The sequence below is a fragment of the Ictidomys tridecemlineatus genome, chromosome 10, assembly GCF_052094955.1.
Source record: "Ictidomys tridecemlineatus isolate mIctTri1 chromosome 10, mIctTri1.hap1, whole genome shotgun sequence".
NCBI classification, from domain to species: Eukaryota; Metazoa; Chordata; class Mammalia; order Rodentia; family Sciuridae; genus Ictidomys; species Ictidomys tridecemlineatus.
Genome location: NC_135486.1, coordinates 47,207,084 through 47,231,456, shown reverse-complemented (window position 1 = coordinate 47,231,456; position 24,373 = coordinate 47,207,084). Strand labels below are relative to the sequence as shown.

At 47.0% G+C, this 24,373-nt stretch overlaps 1 protein-coding gene and 1 long non-coding RNA gene across 2 annotated transcripts; one reads left to right on the top strand and one right to left on the bottom strand.

Annotated features, from left to right (window-relative positions):
• Positions 1–13,947: 13,947 nt before the first annotated feature.
• Hlx (H2.0 like homeobox) lies at positions 13,948–20,112 on the bottom strand. The gene is made up of 4 exons (XM_005335856.5): positions 18,496–20,112; positions 17,521–17,700; positions 16,605–16,789; positions 13,948–14,785 (listed from the first exon to the last, which is right to left on the bottom strand). The coding sequence occupies exons 1-4, from the start codon at positions 19,091–19,093 to the stop codon at positions 14,276–14,278; spliced, it is 1,473 nt and encodes a 490-aa protein (XP_005335913.1). The 5' UTR covers positions 19,094–20,112; the 3' UTR covers positions 13,948–14,275.
• LOC144367235 (uncharacterized) lies at positions 19,000–20,802 on the top strand. Its single transcript, XR_013426564.1, has 2 exons — positions 19,000–19,138; positions 20,052–20,802. It is a non-coding gene; the product is annotated as an uncharacterized LOC144367235 (long non-coding RNA).
• Positions 20,803–24,373: the final 3,571 nt, after the last annotated feature.

The window sequence follows — 24,373 nt, the reverse complement described above, 5'->3', positions numbered from 1 at the left end:
CTTCAACCCAACAGTATATACAGTAATTGGTTGGGAGGGAGCTGTTGGGATCCCAAGGAATCAATGGAAATGGTGTATTCAATGGAATCTGATTACATTGTTGGTACTCTGATTGTCCTATCCCAACCACTTTGGCTATTTTGAATGACAAACATTGATTTCTTAACTGGAATGCTTAACATTTAATTAGTGCTTCTGCTCTAAGTCTTAGAGTCTGACACACATCAATGAAAACATTTGACCCAGGTATCCCACTCCTTGGTCTAGACCCTAAAGATTTTAAAACAGCACACTACAATGATGCAGCGACTTCAATGTTTATAGCAGCACAATTCACAATTACTAAACTGAGGAACCAAACTAGATGCCCTTCAATGGATGAATGGATAAAGAAACTGAGGTATATACACACAATGGAATATTACTCAGCATTAAAGGAAAATAAATTATGACATTTTCAGGTAAATAGATGGAGTTGGAGAATACTATGCTAAGTGAAATAAGCCAATCTCAAAAAAAAAAAAAAAACAGGGACCAAATATTTTCTTTGATAAGTAGATGCTAATCCACAATGGAGGGAAGACATGGGATGAGTGGAGGAACTTTGGTTGGGGCAAAGGGGAAGGAGGGATGAAGGCAAAGGGGTGGGAAAGATGGTGGAATGAGACAGACATTTCCTTAGGTACAGGTATGACCACACAAATGGTGTGACTCTATGTACAACCAGAGAAGTAAAAAATTCTGTTCCATTTGTGTATAAAGAATTGAAGAGCTTTCTACTGTCATCTGTAACTACTTAGAACTAATAAATAAATAAGCACTTAAAAATATTACTTAAGGGAAGTTTTAAAAGGGTATAGAGTTTGACCTTTACAAAGTTTTTTTTTTAAAGTTCTGGATATTTGTTATACAACATTGTGGATACCTTAACAATACTGAATTAAACATTTAAGTTTTATTCTTGCCCAATGAGGTTTGAACTTTATATATGCAGTAATACCTACCATGCATAGTAGGACTTTCAATGTGCTAGTTACTGTTTAAGCATCTTTTATTATTAGTTCATTTTACCATTACAAAAATGCAGAGAGAGGTTATCACTACAATTATTGTTATTCCAATTTACTGGTAGGAAACTAGGCTGCAGAGAGGTTTTGAAGTGAGCACAAAGTCATCTGAGCTGGACTGAGACTGAAGATCCAGAGTTCATGTTCTTCCCAACCAGCTATACTACCTCTCCATAGTTTATTATCAGGAATTATTATCCTCATTTTAGAAGAAAAAAAAAAGTTTGGAGTTTTGTTTTGTTTTTTTAAGAGTCCAAGATTATGAAGCTAGCAAGAGCAGAGTCCAAACTCACAGCCTGTATAGTACAAATGTCTGGGTTAGAGGTGTAATATAAAGAATGCTCTAAAGAGATAATCTCAAGCATTGTAGGCCTCTGAATTATTTTATAATTAATTGTTGAAAACATCCCAGGGCATTTATTAGTGTGATTAAGCCTATTTCTATTCACTGTATAATTAGCACTCACCAATAGAACTTCCTATGATAGTCTATATCTTCATAGTCTATATCTTCACTGTCCAGATTGACAGCCACTAGCCACAAGTGGCTATTCAACAATTCAAATGTGGCTCCTGTGGCTAAGGAAATAATCTTTTTTGTTTCATTTCATATTAATTAATGTAAATATGATAGTCATACAGCACAGGTATGGCTATAAAACCATAACATATTTTTAAAACATTTTTACTAAGCAAAATTCAAAACTGAAACATTTGTAAAACATTACAAATGCATTCAACATTCCAAAAGCCATCAGAGTCATGATGTCACCACATGCAATGTGGCCTCTGGGAAACTCCATTGTACACTTGTGAAAAAGGCAATAACCTTTTATTATGAAAATAGTTTTGACCTCAGGGACCCTCTGAAAGGACCCTTAAGGGGCTGGGGACCACACTTCGAGTCTTAAGGGGCTGACAGTCCAACTCCTCCAGGCTCAGGAGGAAGATTCCTCCTCCACCCTACTCTTAGCCTCCTTCCTTCCATTTTTGTGGAGTCTGCCCGGACCCCGCCTCCGCCCCTTGCAGTCGGGCTCCTAGGATTCACCCCGTCCCCGTCCCCACCCCCTGCCCTGCCGCAGGACTTTTGGATTGCTGGGGCACCGAGGGCTTGCTTTTGGTGGACGCAGCCCGCCCCAGGGAAGGGGAGCGGGGACCCCGGCTGGGCTTGCTGCGGGAGAATTTTCCCTCTGAGGTTCCAAGGCAGGAGGATCAAACCAAGAAATAGAAATGAGCAAAGTGAAATCCAAGCTGCTGGAAAAGATGGAAAGGCCTCTTCTCCCTGGAGTCTCCCACTTCTCTGCTCCTTCCGGCAGGCAGGAAAGAAGAGACCGTTCAAGGCAGAGAAGAGAGGGCTTCACAGGGTCTTCTGGGGCAACTCAATCAAAGAAATTATTTTCCCACAGACGAAGCCAAGAATATCTTAATGGCTTTTTCCTGATTGAGGGATAAATCTTCTATTAATTTATGGCCCAACCCCAAACGAGTTATGTCAACTCCGCCCACTCTCTTTAAAAAAAAAAAAGTGAGAAATGCTTCAAAATCCCACTTATTTTCATCTTCCCCTTCTCAGTTTTCCTTCCTTTTTTCCTCTCTGTTTTCATACTCCACCCTGCTCCTTTTACACCTACCTCTTCTGTTTCCAAATAAATCGCCCACTCCCTCAGCGCCAGGGCACGTCCCTACCCCCCCCCCCCGGGGGGGGGGAATCTCCGGGGGCACTCAGTTAGAATGCTAAAACCTGAGAAATGCCAATCCCCACCTTCCCAGTGCAAAGGAAAACAATAATAAATTTTAAAAAATCAGATGGCCTTGGAAAGAAGGTGTAAGTACAGTTCCTGCACCGCACCCCTTGCCCAAGTGGCTCTTCGTGTCCCTGTTGTGGGCTTTAAGCCAAACCTAGATTCTGATAGAGCATCTATCATAGGGACCTGACATCAACACTAAATATATTATTATTATTATTATTATTATTATTATTATTATTATTATTATTATTATTATTATTATTATCATTAAACAGAAGGGCGAGAAGTTGGTGTATGAGAGGCATTATAACATGCCCAAGAGGTAGTTACTAAATGGTGCCTGTTCTTCTACTAGGAGGCCACCTCGTTCAGCTGAACCTCATTGAGGGCTGCTCACAACTCCAGAGCCCCGAACATGCCCCTTCTGGGGGAGAATTAAGAATGGCTGAACCGATCCCGACTACTGCGGGAATTCAGCCCTCCCTTGCCTACGTGACTCTTAATAAGGCTTGAAATAAGTATTTGTTTCGTTAGTACCACGGATGACTCAGAAAATGTAGGAGAGGGAGATGAGAGTTATTCCCAATTCTACTTGCTAAACTAGTGTATCTAGGCAAGTTAATTCAACTCTTACTACAATGTACTTATCTGTAAAATAAAGATGTCAGAATGGCATAACTGGAATTTGATAGAAAACAAATTAACTAATATAAAGTTTTTGGAACAGTATGGCATATACGCTCGCAGCCATTTATTGCGTATAAATTGCAAGGTTGTGCCTGGTATTTATTACAATAGTTTTGATAACAATGTGAGTTAAGGGATGCGTTGAGCTGATTGTCCACCAGCACTCACAGTTCCTTGGCTTAGGTGTGGCCGGAGTGGCAGCGGGGAAATGAGGAAACTGTGAGGACCTTCTTTGTACTAACCTAGCAGGAATAAAGCGCCATCAGCCAGACCCGACCGCTGCTCTCTCCCAGCCATGGGCCTTCCGCTCCAGGCGCGATTCCAGGATGGTCTTCCTACCTCCGCTGGCACTGAAGGCCCACGGGGTTCTCTCATTTGCCCCTGCATCTTGGTTGGCCCTTTTATCTGATACGCAAGAATCAAATTTGACCCTTCAGGGCAGAGACTGGAGACTAGGTCTCCGTTTGACCCCAATTAGGAAGCACCCTGGTCGGGACAAGCCTGATGACCTGTCCATACTTTGGGCCATTCGGTCAGTCTCTGGACCTGGAATTCCACCCAGAAAGTACTGTGCACAATTCCAAGCTGTATAGACACGCCCCAAAATATACATCAGAGAGTTTCCTAGGGTTCCTGGCGGGTTTCCTGGGCTTCTCATGCCGCATTGGGACTGCGCAGCCTGTACCCATCTCTAGCCTGGACTTTGATTTTTTAGCCGCGCCCTATGGGAGACCAGAGTACCGCAGAACAGAGACCCAGGAACCATGGAAGGCCGCGGCGTCTGCGGCCCCAGCTCATCGCCTCGGGCTCGCAGGGCCTCCCGCTTCTGGTGCGCGGGGCTCTGGAGCCAGAGAGGGTACACAGACCGTAAATTTCCCGCCCCGCCCGGCGCTGCTCCGGGAGGCCAGGGTCTGCCGGCCTCCAGCTGGCTCCACGCGCAGGCCCCTTATTCGCGACCTGGTAACTGCAATCGGCTGAGCGCTAACTGCCCTCCCAGCAATGACTGACCAGGTCGCACCGCCCCGCCAAGCTGCAAGCACCCTAGAAGTACAGCCTGCAGGAAACTCCCTGAGTAGCCTGGGAGGCCGGGGTTTGGGGAAGTACAATAGAGAGGGAAGGAGGCGAGGCCTGGGGAAGGCAGGTGAAAACGGAAGGAGAGGGGGATGACTAGGAGCCAGGAGAAAGAAGCTTCTGCTACTTCTAAACCCCTTAGTGTCGGTTTTACTCAGAAGTCTGAATTGGGGTAACAGTAAGTGCACGTGGCGACTCTTTGCCTATAGATGTTTTTTGCCATGAATTCGTGCTTCATTCCGTTGTACAGCGAGCACCATGGATGAGCCTTTCCTAGGGGTGCAGTGAGTTGATCATTTATTAAGGATTTGTGGGGCTGGGAGTGTAGCTTACCTAGTATGCCCTGGGTTCCATCTACAGTTCTGCAAAAACAAAAATAAAATCTCTGAGTTTGCATCTATATTCATACTGTAAGGTGGATATTTGAAAGACTGGTTAGAATAATACAGCAAGAAAAGAGAACAAAACTTCTTTTTTAAACTTTTTTTTTTCCTTGATTGAAGAGAATCACCAAAAGCCCCCCCTCTCCTCCCTCCATTCCAGGATTAAAGCAAAAATCTTGCAGATTTCTGATTCAGAGGCTCTATCACAATACCCCTTACCAGCTGTGTACCTTGATTGAATTATCCAACCTATTGGCTTCTCAAAATGGTTCTCTCTGCTTTCTCTGTAAAAGAAGAAAAATAATATCTTTTATTCTGATTTGCTGAGACGGCTAAATAAGATACAAGACTTCCATCTCTTGTTTAAAGTGGGAAAGTCTTTTCTCCACCCACCCATCCCTCCCCCCACTCTTCATGTACCCACACAACTTCCAGTGTGGATACTCTGGGTGTAAAGTTGGCAGTGGTGATGGTAGTTTAATAGCAATGTCCTCTGGCTGAGCACCTTCTGTATTCCAAGAGAATTGTATCTGTTTATGACACTGCTCAGCATCAGATATCTGGAGGGGGTGCAAAGTGTCTTCAAGTTGCAAACTGAGGAAGAAAATAGAAAGGCATGGTGGGAAAGTATGGCATGGGGGATGGAGAGTAACATCTTCTTACAATCCTTACAGAGATATGGGGAAAGCAAGAGAAGCTGCCAAGGTCAATGCTCGGCTTGCCCTCAGCAAGAAGCAAGGAGAAAATAGAAAGAAAAGAAGGTTTCCTGAAACTTTTGTTAGAGAGGACATACCTAAGAGCACTTTCAGATTTCTCCAACTCCAGAGGCTGACACTTCCTAACTCAGAAAGTAGCCAGCACATGCTGGAGTTTAAATGGTGCATGCATGTAGGAATGGATGACCCAAGGCTGTAGGTAGCCTGTGTGTTACTGGCATAGCTCCATTGCCTCCTGAATAATGCTCTTGGGAAGGATAGCACCTTGTGGGGCTGGTCTTTCTTTCTTTATTTTTTTTTTAATCATGCAGACCCATTTGTGGTATTTTTTTTTTCAGTTCCTCCTCCTCCTCTTTCTCCTCCTCCTCTTCCTCCTCCTCCTCCTTCTTCTCCTCTTCCTCCTTCTCCTCCCTCTTCACCTTCTTCCTCTTTATTGCTCCTCCCTCTTTCTTTCTTCTTTCACTCCTTTCAATTCACTCCTCTTCTTCTTCCTCCTCCTCCTCCTTCTTTGCCTGTCATTAGATTGAGTCATACACTACCTTCCAACATGGCTGGAGCATCCCAGCTGACCCATTTGTATATCTCTCCAGACACACACCCAGTCCATATTCTCAAATGTGGTCATTCCAGAAGTGAGTAGGGGTGGAGGGTCAATTCCTCTTAAACTCTTGAGTGAAACTTTAGATGACTCCAGAAGGAAAAAAAGGGGAGGGGATGTCAAAAAGTGGGTAGAGATGGATATGTGAAATCAAGGAAAAGGATAAAAGAGAGTAAAGATGGAGGGAAATGGGGGAAATTAATTATAGAAGGCATTTAATTTTTAAACTGTGTGCAGAAAAATGAGTCTTTAGTTTGACTCTTTATAATTTTTCATTCCGGGTTTTTTTTTTTTTTTAAGCTATAAACTGCACTCTCCTGGCCTAGAAGACTAGTTAGCACAATCTGCATGAACCCTGCAGGAGGGAAGGAAAGGGGGATTTAACTTAAATAGCTTCAGGTGACCAAGGCTGAGGGACATTGATCCCTGATCTCAAAGAGAAGATGGCACTATGGATCAGCGATCAGCGGAGACTGGTGTGGGGATCACACAGGGCTAAGTTTAGGCTAAAACGTCCCCTGTGGACCACATGGTTGGCGGGCAGGTTGGGGGAGCCTGCAAAGAACTCTCCACCAGACTCGACCCACTGGCCAACCGGAGAAGCCAGGCAACCCTCAAAGCTGAGGCTTGAGGGTGAGATAGATCTGTGCCCTGGGTCAGCGCCTAGCCTCAGAGGCACTCCTTTGGAGAATGCATGTGGCCCATGATTTTCTACAACGTGGAATCCTGAAAATGGATCTATGCGTGGGCAGATGCCCATGGGGGAGTTTCTAGATACATAACCCGATTCATTCATTAGTTTCTTTCTTTTGTTCATTCATTCACTTATTTCTGGAGCTTCCACCACGTGCTGCGAACTGTGGTGGGTGCACTCCTCACCCGGATTCTGAGAAACAAAAACAACCCCGTCAAATCAAAGCGAAGCCGAAACTTGCAGATTGGGAAATTCCTTCCCGTGGCAAGTAGAAGTTAAGGGGGACTCTGGAACTTTCTGAAACAAACGTAAGCTTTGGAGCCTAGGTGGGAGAAAGGCAGTTTCGGGGCCGCTGGGGCCAAACCTGCCTTCCATTCTCTCCTGCTGCATTGCGCTTCCCTATTCCCACACGGAGTCAGAAGATCCCAGCCCACTGTGCCGCCAGGCCCAAGTGGAGGTCCGGACAAAGCACAGAACGTTTCTGGCTTTTATTCTCCTTCTTACTTTGAGAGGTGACAGTGAGCAAATCAGTCAACCCCTTTGCTAGTGCACATCCACCTACCCGATGAGGCCAATAATGCCTGCACTTTACACTACAGGTGAACGCGCGGAGGAGCATTTCCAATGCCTACCTTGCGGCGCACTAGTGAACTCTTTCTGCGCTGTGATAGTCTTAGAATCCGGGATTCTCGTGAATCCTTGATTCACTGTTCCTACTCCACTTCCAGGGTCACTACGTGGTAGCTCTGTTTGTTCAGCTTCCTCCAGTGTTTATAACGCTAACCGCGCAATTTTATTGTTTTTGAGGATCCGTTGCTACTATAAATAACCACAAGGGCAACCACAATTACGTTATTCGTTTATTCAGTAAACACTTTGGGGAGCACCTTCCCTGTACCAAGTGGGAGCGTTTGCCAGTTGCTAGAGTTTCTTCGACAACACAACAGAGACTGGTCCTTCCCTTAAGTAACTGAGAGTGCCTGTGTCCTTCAAAGGGATTATTAATTTCCTGTTTCCGTTTTGAAGACCCTCCCTCATGGCTATTAGTTGAGAATTTAAAACTCCCTCCCGAAGTGCCATTTGTCCTGACATACTTTCAACAGCCTGAGCAAATTTTCTCTCCTGGGACCCCAAACACTTGCTTAAGCTTCCTTCAAACCTAAGTGTCAGGAAATCCTAGCTTCTTACCCCTTCTAAATATCAAGGGTAACTCCCAAACACATCTACACAAAGGTTGTATTGAAAACCTGCTGTGTATCCCGGGAAGGCTGTGCCAAGGAGCATCTAATGGAATCATTGGGAATACCATACAGCTCCTGTCAGCGTCCAAACTTCTTGCACCAGTATTTAAATGGTTTCCCAGAGACACAGGGCAGGAGACCCATTCACGGGTCTCCACCTAATGATTTAATATCTTGGAGAGTTAGGATAGTCACACATTATTATTATTATTATTATTATTATTATTATTATTATTATTATTATTATTATTCCTTGCTCTGTGGACACTAACTAAGAGCTCAATAAATACTGCCGTGAATAGCCATGAGGGAGGGTCTTCCAAACAAATGCATGAAGGAATATAAATAAGCCTATACCGCTAACTGTATACTAGCATTGCTCTTTTATCACTTTTTAGAAAATGTAATGATCCTCAGCAATTTATGAGTTAGACACCTTTAATTATAACCTTACAGTGAGGAAAGTGAATCCAAATGGTTAGGATGAATTTCCCAAGGTCACACGGACCGTTACTGGCGGTTGAATGAATGCTCTGGAGCTAGTTTGGGTCCCCTTATCCTGTGTTGGGATTAGATATACTTCTTCCAGTGCACTCCGTTCCAAGCTTCACCCGCTGGCCTCTTGGCTATATCTTCCCCTACCCAGAGTCACTGCAAGTCACCAGATCCACGAACTCTGAGAGGTGTGGCTGCGGCAGCCCCTGAAGCCTGGCTCTCGCTCTCTGGTTCCTTGTCTGTAGCGAGCAGTGGATTGCTGGAGAGTGGGAGGTTTGGTATCCCCAGCCTCCAGAGCAAGTCCGAGGCTATGGAGAGAGAGAAGGAAGCAACGCCCCCATGCTCTGCAGTCACTATAAGGGCCTCCAAGAGCTCTGCGTCCTGCCCAGAATCCCAAGAGTCAGCGTCCATCAACAAAAGCTGAAAAGCGCCTGGGATAGCACAGGGTCCCAGAGCAAGGTGTGACTGGCGCCCTAATCACTGTTAACAAAGTTTTACCTGCTCCTGAGACCGCGCAAGTTGGAGAGCGGGAAGGGGGGGGGCGGTCAACCAAGCCTGATCAGCGACTCCCAAAGGGACCACCGAGGGGGAGGGGAGGAGCTAACAAGAGCCCAAAGTCGTGCGGCTGGCCACAGCAGAACCTCCTACGCTATTTTAAAAAACAATTAAGCTTTAAAAATCCGGACTGGAATCCTGGAGGAGCCTTCACGTTCTTGTGGAACTCAATAGGCATTGACCCCAAGGCTCATCTTACTCCTCTTACTCATTCTTCTGGGGACCTTGGTCACATCCTTAAGATGAGGGAGTCTGAAGTAAATCTGTGGAGCAGCTCTGGAGACATACATCCTTGGTTTCTAAAATGACACAGCATATGGGACAGCAAAAGGACCCAAGGGCCAGCAGTTCTCCAAACCAGCCTGTCTATGTGAGGCAGAGATCCCAGCAAAAGTTGTGCTCTGTTGGAAACCGTCTTGGAGATATCTTAGAAAGTGTATTCTGTCTTGTGTAAATTATCTGGATTCCCCAAGAGCAGCTGCATCACAGCTTTAATGTCTACATGGGTGAGGAGATGACCTGAAAGACTTCCATTAGTCTTGGAGTTGCTGGCCAATCCCATCACAACATCGAAAGTGGAAGCTGGAAATAAGACGTGTTATATCAAGGTTTTTATTCCTCTCCCCACTATCTATAGTTAAAGTTCTCCTTTAAACCCAATACTTGAATCTTCACAAAGACCTTAGAGTGTGCAGTATCCCCACTCCCCAGAGGCTAAATAAAGGAAATGTGGTGTTCCTCTGGCATTAAGCATCTTCTTGGATATCTTCAATGCTATGCCATTAAATTTTATGGGGAGAACCAAGCTCATAGTTACCCTGCCCCTATTACTTAAAAAAAAAAAAAAAAAAAAAAAGCTGGAGGGACGACTCAACATACAAAAACCAAAGGATAGTGAGAAAACTTCAGCCTCTGCCCTCTTTTCCACAGTTAATAACTCCAGAACAGCCCCAAGCCTATCTCACCAATCTGGAATCTGAAATTGGCTTCAGCATGGGGCGAGTTATGATTACATCCTGGAATAGGTTAAAGCTCCACAGATTAAACTTCAAGTCTAAAACACCCTCAGAAAATCCACTGCTGCAGGTCTAGTTCCTGCCCAACCCTTCTTAAGACCCCTAAGCTCCTGGAAGTGGCTGTGAGCCTGTGCAGAAGAAGCTGGGTTCACTCTCAGGTTACTTTGACCTCTGGGACCCCAAAGAAAAGGCTTGGAAGAGATGGACAATCTTATTCTGCCTTGTGTAGCCTGCTTTAGGCAGGGCACAGTCAAGCCTCACCAACATTCCACTCCAGACCCAGACCCTGGGTAGGGAGAGCAGTCAGAGAGAAAAAAATCTCATAGGTACTGGACTTTGTGGTCTTTTCTGAGTTTCAAAGGGATCAGACTGATTTGTGACAATCAGAGTCTGAGCAACACACACACACACACACACACACACACACAAAAGATTTCAGTACTTGAAGAGGGTAGAGTAGTGGGGAGGACAAGGAATCTTTTTCTTGGCTGGTGTATCAATAGGAGTCCCCCCATAAAGGTTTTGATGTCTCTGTGGACCTTATGCTTTGGCCTTGGTAGGGACTGTCCAACGAGAGTGACAAACTACTGGCATCTAAGTCCCTTCCCCCTCTCCAATGAGGCCAGCAAATGTATGTATCCTGGGTTTTGATGGTTTGGTCTGCGGAACTTGGGCTAGGAAACTTTTCTAAGGAGACTAGCATCCCATCCACCCACGCAGGCAGAGGACAGCATGAGGCTCATCGCGTTGCTTTGCCATATGGAGGAGAACGCGGAAATTTGTATGGTATCACCCACAATTGAGTACCAATCTCTTGTTCCTATATGAATCTTCGCGTCTATGTTTCTGTTGTGTGTATCTGTGTGTTTAAGTGCTGCGGGGAAAGGGGACTGAGTATTAGATTCTCACCCATCCCCACTCCCAGCGAAATAACGCGCGCTGGTGGGTTCAGTTTTTTTGGTTTTGCCTCCATGTGCTTCGCGCACCTAGGGAAAATGTTCAGAGGGCTTGGTGCTGCGGGAACTTCTAGGGCTGCGCGAGCAAGATCCCTGCTCGGAGAAAGGAGTTATTACTGCTTGGAGAAAAGCTCCAGTCCTGTGGGGCATGTGAAAGACACGGCCTCAGCTCTGCTCGGCTCTCCGACGCGCACCCGCCTCCTCCGGGCTCTAGCCCAGAAGTCTGGCGTCTGCAGATTTACCAGGCTCAGCCTTCTCTTACGTGTCCCAGAACCCTCAATTCTAGTTGCTTAGGCAGGATTGAGCGCTGCCAGAAAGATTCCAATCGTCGATGCCCTAAAGAGCAGCCCCGAGGTGGGGGGGGGGAGGGGACAATCCTCCCCCAAAGCCGCCTTTCCTCCCAGAAAGGATTCTAAGCCCTGCAGCTGCTCTTCCTCCAAATAAACTTTTAAACTTCACCAGAGGTTGTGATATTCCGTTTCTGATGAAAATGTGAAAAGCTCCTCTACCCGGGAAAAGCCCTTCAAGAGTTTCACAAGATAAATATTCAGGGACCAGGGGTGGGGTTGACAGAGGCAGGGGGGCCTCCTGGAAGCACTAGAGGAACTTCCAGACCTTCCAACTCCCGCCGCCGTCAGGCTTACTTTCCATCCCAGTTTCCCCGCGCCCTTTGGTGTGGTGGAGCCTTGCGGAGGTAGGGCCGAAATTCTACTTGAAATTACACCATTACCCTCCCCCGAGTAATTAGTTTCTTCAATTTCTAAACCCGGAATGAAGAAGAAATGCGGCAGGGATTTTGAAGGCAGTGAGCTCCTGCAGAGCACTTCGAGCAGTGGAGGTGGGTACAGTTTGCAATAAAGCCCTAACCCCTCCCAGTCTCTCCTCCCCAGCCGGGCTCTGCTCCCCAGTTAATATACACAAATGCGCCCCCATGTACATCTCATTAACGTCAAAACTGGGTTTAAATGCCTCAAAAGTCAATGGTCTTTGATTTGTTCGGTTCCAGAATTTCAACATTTGGGGAGTCAGAGATTCATTTCTCTATAATGAAGGCAAAACTGAGGTACAGAGAGAATATCACAGCTAAGGTACCAGAGCCTCTACTCCCCGGATGCTTGAAGCCCATAAGGATTGGGAGGCTGCTGCTGGCCCAAAAACTCTTGTGGAACAATTAGAATAGCTAGTCCAAGGTTGGGTTTAATTTACTCTTCCCTATTCTTGACAACCCTGGTTGCTCCTAACCCGATTTACATTTGGCTCTTTCCTCCAGGAATTCAGCTCCATTTGGGGGCTTGGGAGGTTGATTGGAACAGAGAATTGTCAGCCCTGCATCCCTGTGCTTACTGCTCTGAGATTAGTTTAGGCATCTGGCTTAGCCTAGGGAGAGAAGGCTGTATCTGTGGCACAGCTCTGTACCCGGGTGGGCAATAGGTCTAGTACAAAAGTCCTGGAAGGAGCTCCAGGGAATGAGTCAAGATGGGGCAGAAGATAAGCAAGACCCCTGGAGCCTCTGGGAACCTTCTCACTTGGCCTGGAGACTGGAGCACATTTTAGGCTCTCTGATCGCAGCATCTCTTCCCTATGCTAAGTACTGGACATACAGTTCCTATGATAGGATGCTGGATTTGTGAGAGACCTTGTTATCTCCCTCAACTTTCAGTGCCAAAAATTTTTAGGGCCATCTCTTTGTTTTAAATTTTTTCAAAGGATTGTTTTTGCTCTTCTCTAAACATTTCATAAATTTCCAGGGAAGGAAAGTAGAAGAGAACAGGTCTTAGAAAAGGTTGACCCCCCTCCTTTGGCAAAAAAAAAAAAAACAAAAAAAAAAACAGAACCTACCAGCAGCAGCAAGGTGAATTAGATTTAGGTTTACTATTTTGTAGCTGCAGTGGAGTGAGGAAACTATCTCAACTCTAGGGAGGCTGGGGCAGAAATGAGGCAGAGAAATAACGCAATTGGGTGCCTGCCCCAGAGGAATAAGAAGGAAGATTTTGTGCAATATAGTATGAAGTGTGGTAGGGTTCAATTTTATAGATTAATTACTAACAAAATGTGAGCCAAGAAGTCTAAATTCTGATTTGGGCTCTGCATAACCTTTAACAAGGCACTTCCTTGTCCGTAAATTATTTTAGCATCTTTAAAACCAGAACCCAGCACAGACACAGGCTTACAGCTCTAACAACTGTGGCATTCCTATCCTTTCCTCCAATAGACACTACAGACCTGCCCCATGTCCTTTACCCCATCCCTGAGCAAAGAGCAGTTTACACTGGGAGAGATTCCTGCCAGGGCCCTGAGTGGTCACCTAAAGAGTACTGCCATGCCTTAAATTGACAGAAGCATAGCCAGGAGCATAGCCTTCTCCACTTCTCCTGCACACTGTGGAACAGAGAAAGCAAGGAATACACACTCATTGCAACCAGCCTCTGAATGGGGAGACCATCTGCTGAACAGGCCTAACAGATTCTAGGGCCTGCTCTTTATTCTTCTCTCAGGCCATGCAAAGGGTGACCAAACCCGTGTTAGCTGGTGGTTGGCACCAGCTACCTACCCACTGAATTAGGTGAATCCTCTAACTCCGGAGACAGATCTCTGCAACAAGATGGCTCTCAAGTTGAACCTCTTTCCCCCAAAAGCCCCATCCCCCCACCTAAGATCCTGGTTCAGGCCTAACATTTGGTTTAAAGATCCTTGGAGATCACCCCAGCAAGCCAAAGGCCTTTTACAAACCATGGTAAACATTTTATTTACAAATTTAAGGCTTCTTAAGTGCAGCATGTCTTTATGCCATGATCCCTGGCGAGCAGGAACAGTTCAAACACTTCACAGTGTGGGCTGCACATGTCTAGAGAAGAGTTCCATAGGAATCTTTGGTGGGGACACACTTATGGCCTCTGGGCTCTGAGGTCGGGCACCAAGGGGCATGGAGTGAACACTGAAGAGTAGTCTTTGCTGCATCTCTGGCCCCAGCCCAACGCCAACACAAAATCCAGCCCGTATGTGGGAGGCTGCGCGTAGAGCCACGAGTCCCCTGAGTCCTCCTGAAGTCTATAAGCTGCCCAGCGGGACCTGGGGAGGCTCCGGGCTTTTGGGAGCACTGCTGACTGTGGGCTGCGGTGCAGGGAGCAGCTCCGAGGTGCTACTGCCCCCGCTGCCAAGACTGCTTGCGCTCCCCGTGCTGGTGCTGGTGCTACTGAGGCTGCTAGCGCTGCCGAAGCTGAAACTGCTGCCGCCGCTACCTCCTCCACTCCCACCGCTGCTGGCCGCGATGAGGGTGCCGGCGGCCGAGGCCTTGATAACAGTTGTTTGGTGAAGAGATCGCTCAGCCCCCTCAGTCCGCTCAGTGTCGCTGGGGACCATGTCCAGAGACTCGGAGTCGCTGCTCTCGCTCTCGGCCTCGCCCTCTGAGCGACTGGGGCTCCTCTCCTCCTGTTCGCCCTCGGCCACCGGGGCTCCGCCTGGAGGCTTCTCGCCGGCCTCCTTGTCCTTATCCTTCTGTGCTTGGGCCTCCTTGGAGTGGCGCCACTTCATTCGACGGTTCTGGAACCACACCTTCACCTGAGCGGGACAGGGAGTCAAGATGAATAACAGGCTGACTCTCTTGCACCTGCCAGTCACCTTCTAAGAGTGAAAGCACCTTACTAGGTGCAGTTACCAAAATCCCATATAAGAACAAGGGACCCAGAGGCAGCCAAGGACTAAAATGAGCCTAGGGATCTTGGACCACTGAACCCACTAGGACCATTCTCAAAATGTGGCCCCCAGACCTCAGATTTGAAATGACCTAGATAGTTTGTTGAAAAGGCAGATTCCTGCAACTGGCCCTAAACCTACTAAAGCTCTCTACTCTAAATCCGTATTTCTTGACCTCACTTGAGTCAGGACTCCTGTAAGAACCTGATTAAAGTTGTGGACTGCTGCCACAGAAAAAGGGATACGTCCCCATGATGATACACAGAATCTCAAGTTTTTGGTGAGACAATGTTAAGATTTTTCTCTCCACAAGGTCCTATCCTGTATTATCATGATCCAAAGCAAGCCACTGCAAAAGCTATTATTTTAAAGGATAAAAGTGGGATGCAAATGAGAAAAGAGGTGCAAAGAGTTAATCCTAGCCAAGTAGGGGTATTGCCAGGCTTTGGATAAAGAGATTTTTTTTGGCATATTTTTACTCCAGAGTTGATAAGGACCCTGCCTCTGCCAGGGATAAACTAATCTTTCTTGGGGATCAGAAAATGCTGGAATTAAGGTAAGAAAAATGGAAGAAGAGGGTAAAAGATGGAGCAGAGAATCTATATAAATATATGATTCCCTGGGGGACCCAACTCGTCCACACAAGTTCCAGCTTCCCTTTTAAAAATAACATCCACAGATGGTGGAAAACGGCTGGGCTCCTCCAGTGTATGTATAAGGGGGGAGAATGCATGCACACGCCACGCACACTGGGGAGCCGAGTTGTGTAATGGAGAACAGAAAGATACAGAGATAAGTCAGGGGACCATCAGGGATCTAAGAAAAAGAAGGCTAACTTTGGCTTCTGCCCTGCTGGTGACAGTGAGCCAGAGCTACTGCTGATAGGTGGAACGAGGTGTCTCTCCTGAAGTCAAAGCTAAAAGAAGAGAAAGAAAAGGAAAGGAAAGGACAGTTCTTGAATGGAAGAAAAAGAAAACTAATTCAGGTACAATAGATTTCCTATTGTCTTGGAGGGGGGGAAATTCAAGTCGATAGAACGTGCTGAAATTCTCTTGGGCATTTTAAGAAAACTTTCTTTCTTGACACCCCAACCCTCACCACAGAGACATCCTACAGAGCCAAAGCCGTTAGAACTTGGACGTGTGGCCGCTCAAAGCGGACCCTACTGGAGCTAAGTAATTCCGTTTGAAATGATATTTTCACTTCCTCACAACTAGGGATTTCACAATCCAGCAGCAGCAGAGGAGGAGGAAGGGCAGAAGGAAAATAAAATTAAATTTTAAAAAAACCAACAACAATCTCTTGACTTTGGGCTTTTATCTCTTCTGAAATAAACTGCTTCCTATAGCGAACTGCACTCCAGTTGAGTACATAATTATCATCTCCCGCAGTCTATTTGCTTTCTCAGTGGTTCTTTTGCCTGTTGGCCAAAATAAACACATACTGCTTGTTGACATCTTCGGGGATGAACAATTCTCCTCCTAGTTCTCCCTCACCCCTACCCCACCCTCCTTTCCTCCTGCCACAATTTTGCAACTTCACAAAACCTCCTTTAATTGAAGACACTGTGTTTTGATTTCAAAAGGTGAGTCGGTGGGGACTGAGGGGGACTAAGGAGATAGGACACGCGCTGCTGCCCGCCCACCCAGTAGGGCACTACGTGCTGGATCCCTGGCTGACTTACCTGTGCATCTGTGAGGCCCAACATTGCTGCCAGCTGCTTTCGGTCTGGCTTGGTCACGTACTTCTGGATCTCAAACCTTTTCTCCAGGCCTTTCCTCTGCAGGTTGGAAAAAACTGCGCGCGACCAAGAACGCTTCCTCTTGTATGTCTGTGGCATGGTGTCCTTCGTGAGCACAGCATAGGGACCTACCACGGAGTTGGAGCAGAAGGTAAGAGAGGGAAGAGAGACAACTGCAGGCCTGTCTCACTGGGCTGCTTAAAAGTGTTTTGTATTAACAGTTGGCTCCACACACACTGAATGGCCTTTCCTAAGGAGGAATTTCACAGCTCTTAGAATGATAGTCAGAAAGCTTAAAGCAAGGGTGGAGTGGGAAAGCCAAGTAGCTTGTCAATCAACTCCAAGAAAAAAATAATTCTAATATTTGGGCATGCAAAGAATAGATTAAAACATCCCTGAGACATCAAGGATCTAGGGATGGCACCCCTAAATTTTACTTTGTGTATGTATTCCCTCATGTGCCGACGCATTCAAAACCTCTTAAAAGCAAGAGTGTTTGAAGTTACCCCCCAAATGTGTGTATTTTAATAAGCAACGTCTTTTGAGGCTTCATTCACAAATCTATCCTTCAAAAAAAAAAAAAAAACTAGGGAAAACCCCCACCCAGTGACCTGCCATTGCACACACTTTCTTACCCCCCCAATCCCCTTTCCCTTCATTCTCTTCCACTCTCAGCTGTCTAAAGCAAGCGCTAGCTCTTGAGGAGAAATCTTCCTCATTTCTTTCTCCAGACTTGGTAGCCTCTCCCACCCCAATTAAAGAATTGCAACACTGTGTCTGCCACTTGAGGAATCAGTCCTGAGATTTCTGACAGCCACATGTCCTGCTGCTTGGGCCATAATTCGAATATTTTCGGTACCTGGAAATGTGTCTTGGAATTGATGCTGAACTGAATTTCTTGGGTTGGAGCTTAAGGGACTGAGGATGGCAGAAGCCTCATTAATAGGATCTAGAGATGCAAAGAACTGGCCAGCGGAGGGTTGCAGGCCTGGAAGGTGCACTCCTGCAGGTCGTCCACCAGTTAGCAGGGATGTGAGATCTGGGAACAAGGAAAATAGTTGGTTACATAGGCAAATGCACATTCTTCAGAGATTTGTTCCTGTTCTTCCCCACACCCTGGATTCACTGGAGCAAGTCCAGAGAGACCCCTCTCTCCATAAGGAAACCTTCCCTCCCCACCACAGTCCCCAAAGAGCAATGCTGGGAAGGTTACTGTGTGTCCCTCATGTCCACACCCACATATATAGCTTTCCATGAAAACAGCCTTAAGGAAGTCACATTCAGGAGACTTCCAGGAATTTTACAGACCCCAAATCTCCATCCCCACTCAGCTATCTACCCTCAAGGGTCAATTTTATTTATCTACATTTCTTGGGTAGAATATTATGAGAAATCAGATAAATGAATTTGTGTGTGTGTGTGTGTGTGTGTGTGTGTTGCTGGGGAAGAAATCAGATAAATGGAAAGGAAAGCTGTTCCCCAACAAGGCTCTCCTAGACAGAAAAAAAATATGTAGTTCTCTCTCTAAATATGGTTCATAAGACAAAGTATAGTAATTTTTGCAAACATTTACACCGACTGTTATATGAATAGTCATTCTGTATCTTGTGATTTTGAAGCATCCCAGGCATATTTTTTTTAACCAGAGAGTAGGTGAGTTTTAGACTTAATGTTCTGTAATTTTCTTATGATTCGTTTTCTTCTCCCCTATTTTACTGAGTTGTCCTTAATTATAAACACACTGAACCGCACCTCCTCCAAAACCGGCCTGAGGCCTTGGGAGTGGGACAAGGTTGTGATCATCGAGGCCTGAAGTCTTCCACCAAAGACCTACCTCTCAGGGTGTTGCCTTCTTTGACTTTGGGGTCAAATTCTGCAGACAAAATACGGTCAATTCCAAATTTGAGGTCTTTGCTGGAGGGAGCCGGTGTCGAGCCGCTATGGTGCGGGATCACACGGGTCCCCGAGGCCGAGGTCTGCAGGGAGCCGGCCCGGGTCGGAGGTGCGGGCTGTTGCTGTTGCGGCTGTTGCTGAGGTTGTTGCTGCTGCTGCTGCTGTTGTGGGTGATGGTGGTGGTAGGCAGCTGAAAGTGGAGACAGCCTCTGCGGGAAGCCAGCCGGGACTTCGGAGGGCGCCACCACCGGGGTGGGACGGAGCGGGGATCTGGCGGCAGCTTGAAAGGAGGCGTGCGGGTGAACCGAGCCCAAGTGCGCGGTTAGGGCGGCAGCTGAAGCCCCCACCAGTCCCTCTGGAGCCGTCCCTGGATCCCCCACGCCGGCGTGTAGGATGTCTGCGATGCAGAAGGAGGGTTTCTTGACGGCGGCAGGGTCCAGGGGGAAGGAGCAGCCACCCGGGCCGGCCGAGGAGCAGTAGGCGGCCGACCAGAGGCTAAAATTGGAGGCATAAAAAGGAGCCAGCCCGGCCGCGAACATACTAGCCGGGTGAGCCGCGCGGCGGCCGCTGTCGGGCCTGACCCAGTGAGTGGGTGAATGGGTGGGTGCGCGGGGAGGGGCGGCGGCCCCGGGGAGGACGATCCGCTTTCGCTTCTCCGCCCGCCCTGAAGAAGAGAGGCCGGGAGCCCTAGCGCCTCGGACGGAGGAGGCGGGGGCCAGATTTTGGCCGGTCACCGTCTCGGCCCCGGGTCTTATGTCAAAGGCGGCGCGGCGCCGGCGCTCCTCGCGGGACAGAGGCGAACACGGAGCGCAGGAGCCACTACTAGGCGGGAGGGGACCGCGGCTCCGTACACGCGGGAGAAGCCGGGAGACAGGGGCCGGTGACCGAAAGAAAAACCCGAACAGCTAAGCCTAAGAGCTAAATTTAAAACAACAAAAATAATCCGTTAGTTAAAAAAAAAAAAAAACCGTATTAAGAGGAGGAGGGGGGGGAACAACAACAAAAAAAATCTCCTCTCTAAAAACTCCCCAAGTTTTGGCAGGAGCTTTCGAGTCAGACCCGGGGTAGGACCTCGATCCAAGAGCTCATTGGCTATCCCCGTAACCAATGGGATACGGGCGTGGAAGGGAATTGGGAAAGAGGGGGCGTGGCCCGACCTCAGCCACGCCCCCGGCCACGCCAAAGTGTTTTCTGCGGCCGCGTGGGCTGAGCAGGGTCCTGCGAGTCCCTCAGCTGCGTAGAGGCTGGGCGGCGGCTCCAGCGGCAACTAATTTTAACTTCTGCCGCTCTGGCCGCCACCGGGCGAGGAGAGTTGATAACTGGAGCGCTCGACCGCCGGCCCAGAAGGGGGAGAGCTGGTTCTCCTGCACTTTATCCGGTGCACAGTGTGTCTCCCGGTGGAGAACCGAGAGAACTGGCGATCCCTTGGATTCCCCCCCCCTTTTTTTTCCCTCACTCTTGTCGGATTTTTCCTTCACTTTGTTTTTATCCCAACAGCCATCTTTCCTGGGCCTCTGCCTGGATGCTGCGGCTCTGAGTCGCGGCCCAACTCACCAAAGTGTCCGCCTCGCTGCCTCCGGGGAGTCCTCAGAGAAATCAGGAGGAGGGGAGGCCGCGACTTAGTTTTATTTTGAACTGTCACACTAATGACAACTTGAACTAGTGACTTTTCAAACAAAATAAGATGGATGGCTCCGAACGACTCCCTTAGACACAGCAACGCTTCCCCGGAGCCTGAGACAACAGCCGACCTCCGAAACCCGGGAGTTACAGCAAGCATGTCCCCTCCTCTGCTGTACCTTGTAGGAAATGCCATCCTCCCTTCACCGCCACATCCTCGGGTCACGTGGGGTGTGTTGTTTTGCAAGTGCCCTCCTGAGCAGATTTCCTTGGGGTTAAATTCTACTTTCAATTCAGTGACAGTTTCTCCCAAGATCCCCTTTGGCCTGGTCGCAGGAGGAGCTGCAGTGGTGGCCAACGCCTTTGATTCGTGCTTTGGGTCTTAGAACGCAGGGTGGGTAGAAGTAGGGGGAGGGTTTCTGCAACATCAACATCTCTATTTTAAGAATTCGTTCTCGTTTAAATTATAGTCAGAATGGATTTCCCCACCCCTCTCCCAAACAAACCACAGGCCACCCAGATGAGCTGTTCTTGCACATTTTCAGGAAGAAAATAAAATAATAACAATAATGAAACCACGAAATCTTTTGTTTTCGATTGTCCTAATAAACATCTCCTAACAAAAGTTCTTTGGCATTTTTATTTTCCTTAAATACAAAGTGAAGCCCCAAATACAAGTGAACTTACCATTCCTATCTCAAATTCAGGATTTGCGTGGTCTTATTAATTTCTAGTGGCTTCTACCCCTTGTCACAGAGGCTGTCATTTCAAGCTTTAGACTTTCTCCTGAAAAGTAATCAATAACTAATCACTTGCTATCTAACACACTAACATTCATTTCATATTTCTTTCACTTTTTCTTCCTCTCCCCTCCCCTCTTCACTCTCTTATTAAAGGGTTTTTCTTGCCCTGCTGTTTCACAGAGAGGTCCGAGGTGATATTTCCACAAAGGAGGAGTGTGGTCAGTTGAGGGCAGAGGCACCTGAAGCGAGAGAGCCAAAAAGTCCTGTCTGGCTGGAGGTAAAGAAGTAACAAGTACTGGCCGTTGGAGGCCTTGGCCAAGGGTTCTGGTGTGCTTTGGTTAGGAGGACAGCTTTTCTGCAGTTTCACAGGTCCCAGGGAAAGTCACTAGCCAATGTATGTAGGGGTGGCCCTGAGCCCTCTCCTCTCTTTTCTAGTGCCACTTCCAATTCGGTTGCTCTTCCAGTGTGACTGTAAATTTTCACACCGTGGCCTAAGCCCAAACTTTGAGCTTTTCTAAAAGAAGTCCATTTATGCTTCACCCCAAGCGGCGCCATACCTTCACCTCCTCGTCTAGAAGTAAGACTCCCCGCCCCTTTTCACACTTTCCAAATCTTGAAACCCTCCCGGTGCGAGCTCGGGATGCAGACTCAGGAAAACACACGCCCTCAAGTTCCCTGCGCGGTCCATGACCCGCAAAAGCCCTGCTTCTAGACTTGAAGCGCTGGCAAACGCCGCAAAAGAGAGGACCGGAGGGCTGGTTTCCCGACCGACTCCTCGTCCCGCCGCGCTCCTCTTTTTCTGCAAGGTCCGCGGCAGAAGAGCAAATTGCAACTTCGCCCTCCCGTGCGCCTCTCTGCTCTCCCAGGCCTTCGGCCTCACTACAACCGCATCAGCGCCACCCAGGGCATACCAGAGCTCCCAGAGGCAAAGGCGAAAGGGAAGCTTTGGGGGCGACCCCCACCACCCATTCCCCAATCCCAAGCCTCGCCCCGATAGGCCGCTCGCCCTGGTCTGAGCCCTTAGATCCTTTCCTCTTGCCTGTTCCCTACCCCTCCAAACCAAGAAAGCAGCAGGAAACCCAGGGCTCGCCTGAGTTCAGGTCATCTCCTGTTTTTTGATGGGCTCAAACTCGGACTAAATGAGCGGATGTGCCTGCGAGATTGGTCTCAAAATAGAAGCAGCCTTAGTATTTTAGGATACTGCAGAAATCCTTATTTCTTCCGGAGAAAAACTCTATAATGACTCCTAGCACTTCCCCTTTCAATATTTGTGCAACTTTATCTCCACCGGCAAGTTGCTCGGGTGACGCAAATCCGCCCTTGTGTATTACAACTACCAAAATAAATGCGCGGAAATCAATTCCCTTCTAGCAATGAAAATATAAATATACAGCCGCGACTTTCCCCTTTAATCTTTGCTTTCCGAGCGGCTCCGGGCTGTGGCAAAATGAACTGGCCCAGATCTATTTGAGAAGGGTAGAGGGGCAAAGGCTCCCTGGGGCCTGGTAACTGGGAGGAAAAGAAAAGGGCCCGGTTAAACCCACTTAACTTGAACTTGGTCGGTGCAGCCTGAATCCACATGTGGCCGCATTTTTTTTTTTTTTTAAGATGCCGCATTTTAGCGAGGATTTCTGATCATTTCTGACTGTTGTCTCTACACTTGCAGCTTTCCTCTTTTCTCCTCCTGGGTAGACAGAGCCAAAGACTGTTTTGTACTGAAATGGACAGTCAAAGAAGGTCCCGTTTGTAATTTAACAACATGGTTTACAGGGATTTAGAAATGAAAGGCAGAGACCTGAATCAGGGGCTTATGCAATAAGTTAGGCAAGCCATGAGTCTCATCATCCATTGATTCTCCCTGGTCTTCAGAGCCTTCATACTTAAATCACCAGTGCAAATTTTTTGTCCTAGTCCCAGGAACATTAAAAAAAAAAATCAATGAAAGTGAATGCTGGATTTTTGTTTATTACAGGAGTGCAAGGTAATTCTGGATGGGTTTAAACTGGCCAGCTCTGCCATCTGCTTTTTAAAAATGTTTTCTTGCAAGGTGGTTGCTCTGTACACTTGGATTACCACCCCACCTTAAATTTAAATATTACTTAAAATATGGAGCCTACTGGTTTCAAAAAAAAAGAGATGGAAGTAAATATTCCCAGTCAAAAAGAAAAGGAAAAGGAAACACAGCTTACTTGGCTATTTAAGAATCTCAGAGATTTGTAGCATGTAGGAATCTGTGTACATTTTGCCTGTCATTCTGTCAGCTGAAGATTTATAGACCACTGGGCCCTTCATTGACATTTAGTGGTGGATACAGGATTTCTGTTCTTTGTGGGTTCTAGATATTAGGATTTAGAATTCTAGGGACCTGCAATAGACACCACACACACACACACACACACACACACACACACACACACACACACCACAGTGCTTGGATTTTTTTATTTTTCTAGGCCTCTACTCTTTTCCTCAAGACTTTAAAGTACCTACAATAGATCTATTGTGACATGGCACATTACAACATAAGTGCACACGTATTTGTGATGATTTCATGTTCCCACAAGATAAAATATAAAAGATCATCTATAGCACATACAAAATTGAATACTTTATTCCATAGGCTACTATTTGGTTGCTGGAAACTGCTTTCCTGCTCCCAATACATTAGCCATATACTTTGGAGAAGTTGGATTTGTTGCCCGAACTAACTCCAGGTTTAAAAAATTATATATTCAAAACAACCCCAGATTTCAGAGGGAGAGATGAAAGTTACTCCCAAAACAATACTTCTCTAAACAAATAACGCAAAGAAAATTGAGACAAGTTTTCCAAGCTGGAGCACAGGTCTGAGGGCAGAGGAGGGACTCAGCTCAGATCAGAAGACCAGAATGGGGAGAGATCTTCTGAGGATTAAGGATCCTGAAGTCAATGAGAAGGACTTTGTAGATAAAGTCCAAAGGTTATCCCTATTTCAGTGGACCCAGTGTGCCCACTCACACCACACCAGAATTAGGATAGCCTTGGAATGCAAGGCAGAATCTTGTCAGTTCTGTCCCAGTGCACCAGGCCTGAGCACAGCCTCCCTCCCAAGTGAGCACTGGAGTAAGGAAAGTTGGTTCTCTGCTGACACCTGCTGGGCTATCTCCACACTGTTTTCTGATCGTGCCCACCCTGTATCAGCAAAATTGTTGTTATGAAAGCTGACTCTTCCTTTTGCAAAAATGCAGGTTTCTAAAATTGGCTTTGACCAACAGCCATTTCCTTCCATATTGCCAACAATATGGAAATATATTATGTGTTAATATATTATGTGCTCAAACTTCACTAGTAATGTTGTATGTTTTGCAGATCTCAAGGCCAGTTCTCATTTTATTATCTCACTTATTCTTCAAAATAACCACTTGTCAGGATATAGAGGAGAAATTATTTTGGGTTTAGGAAGTAGATCCTCAGAGA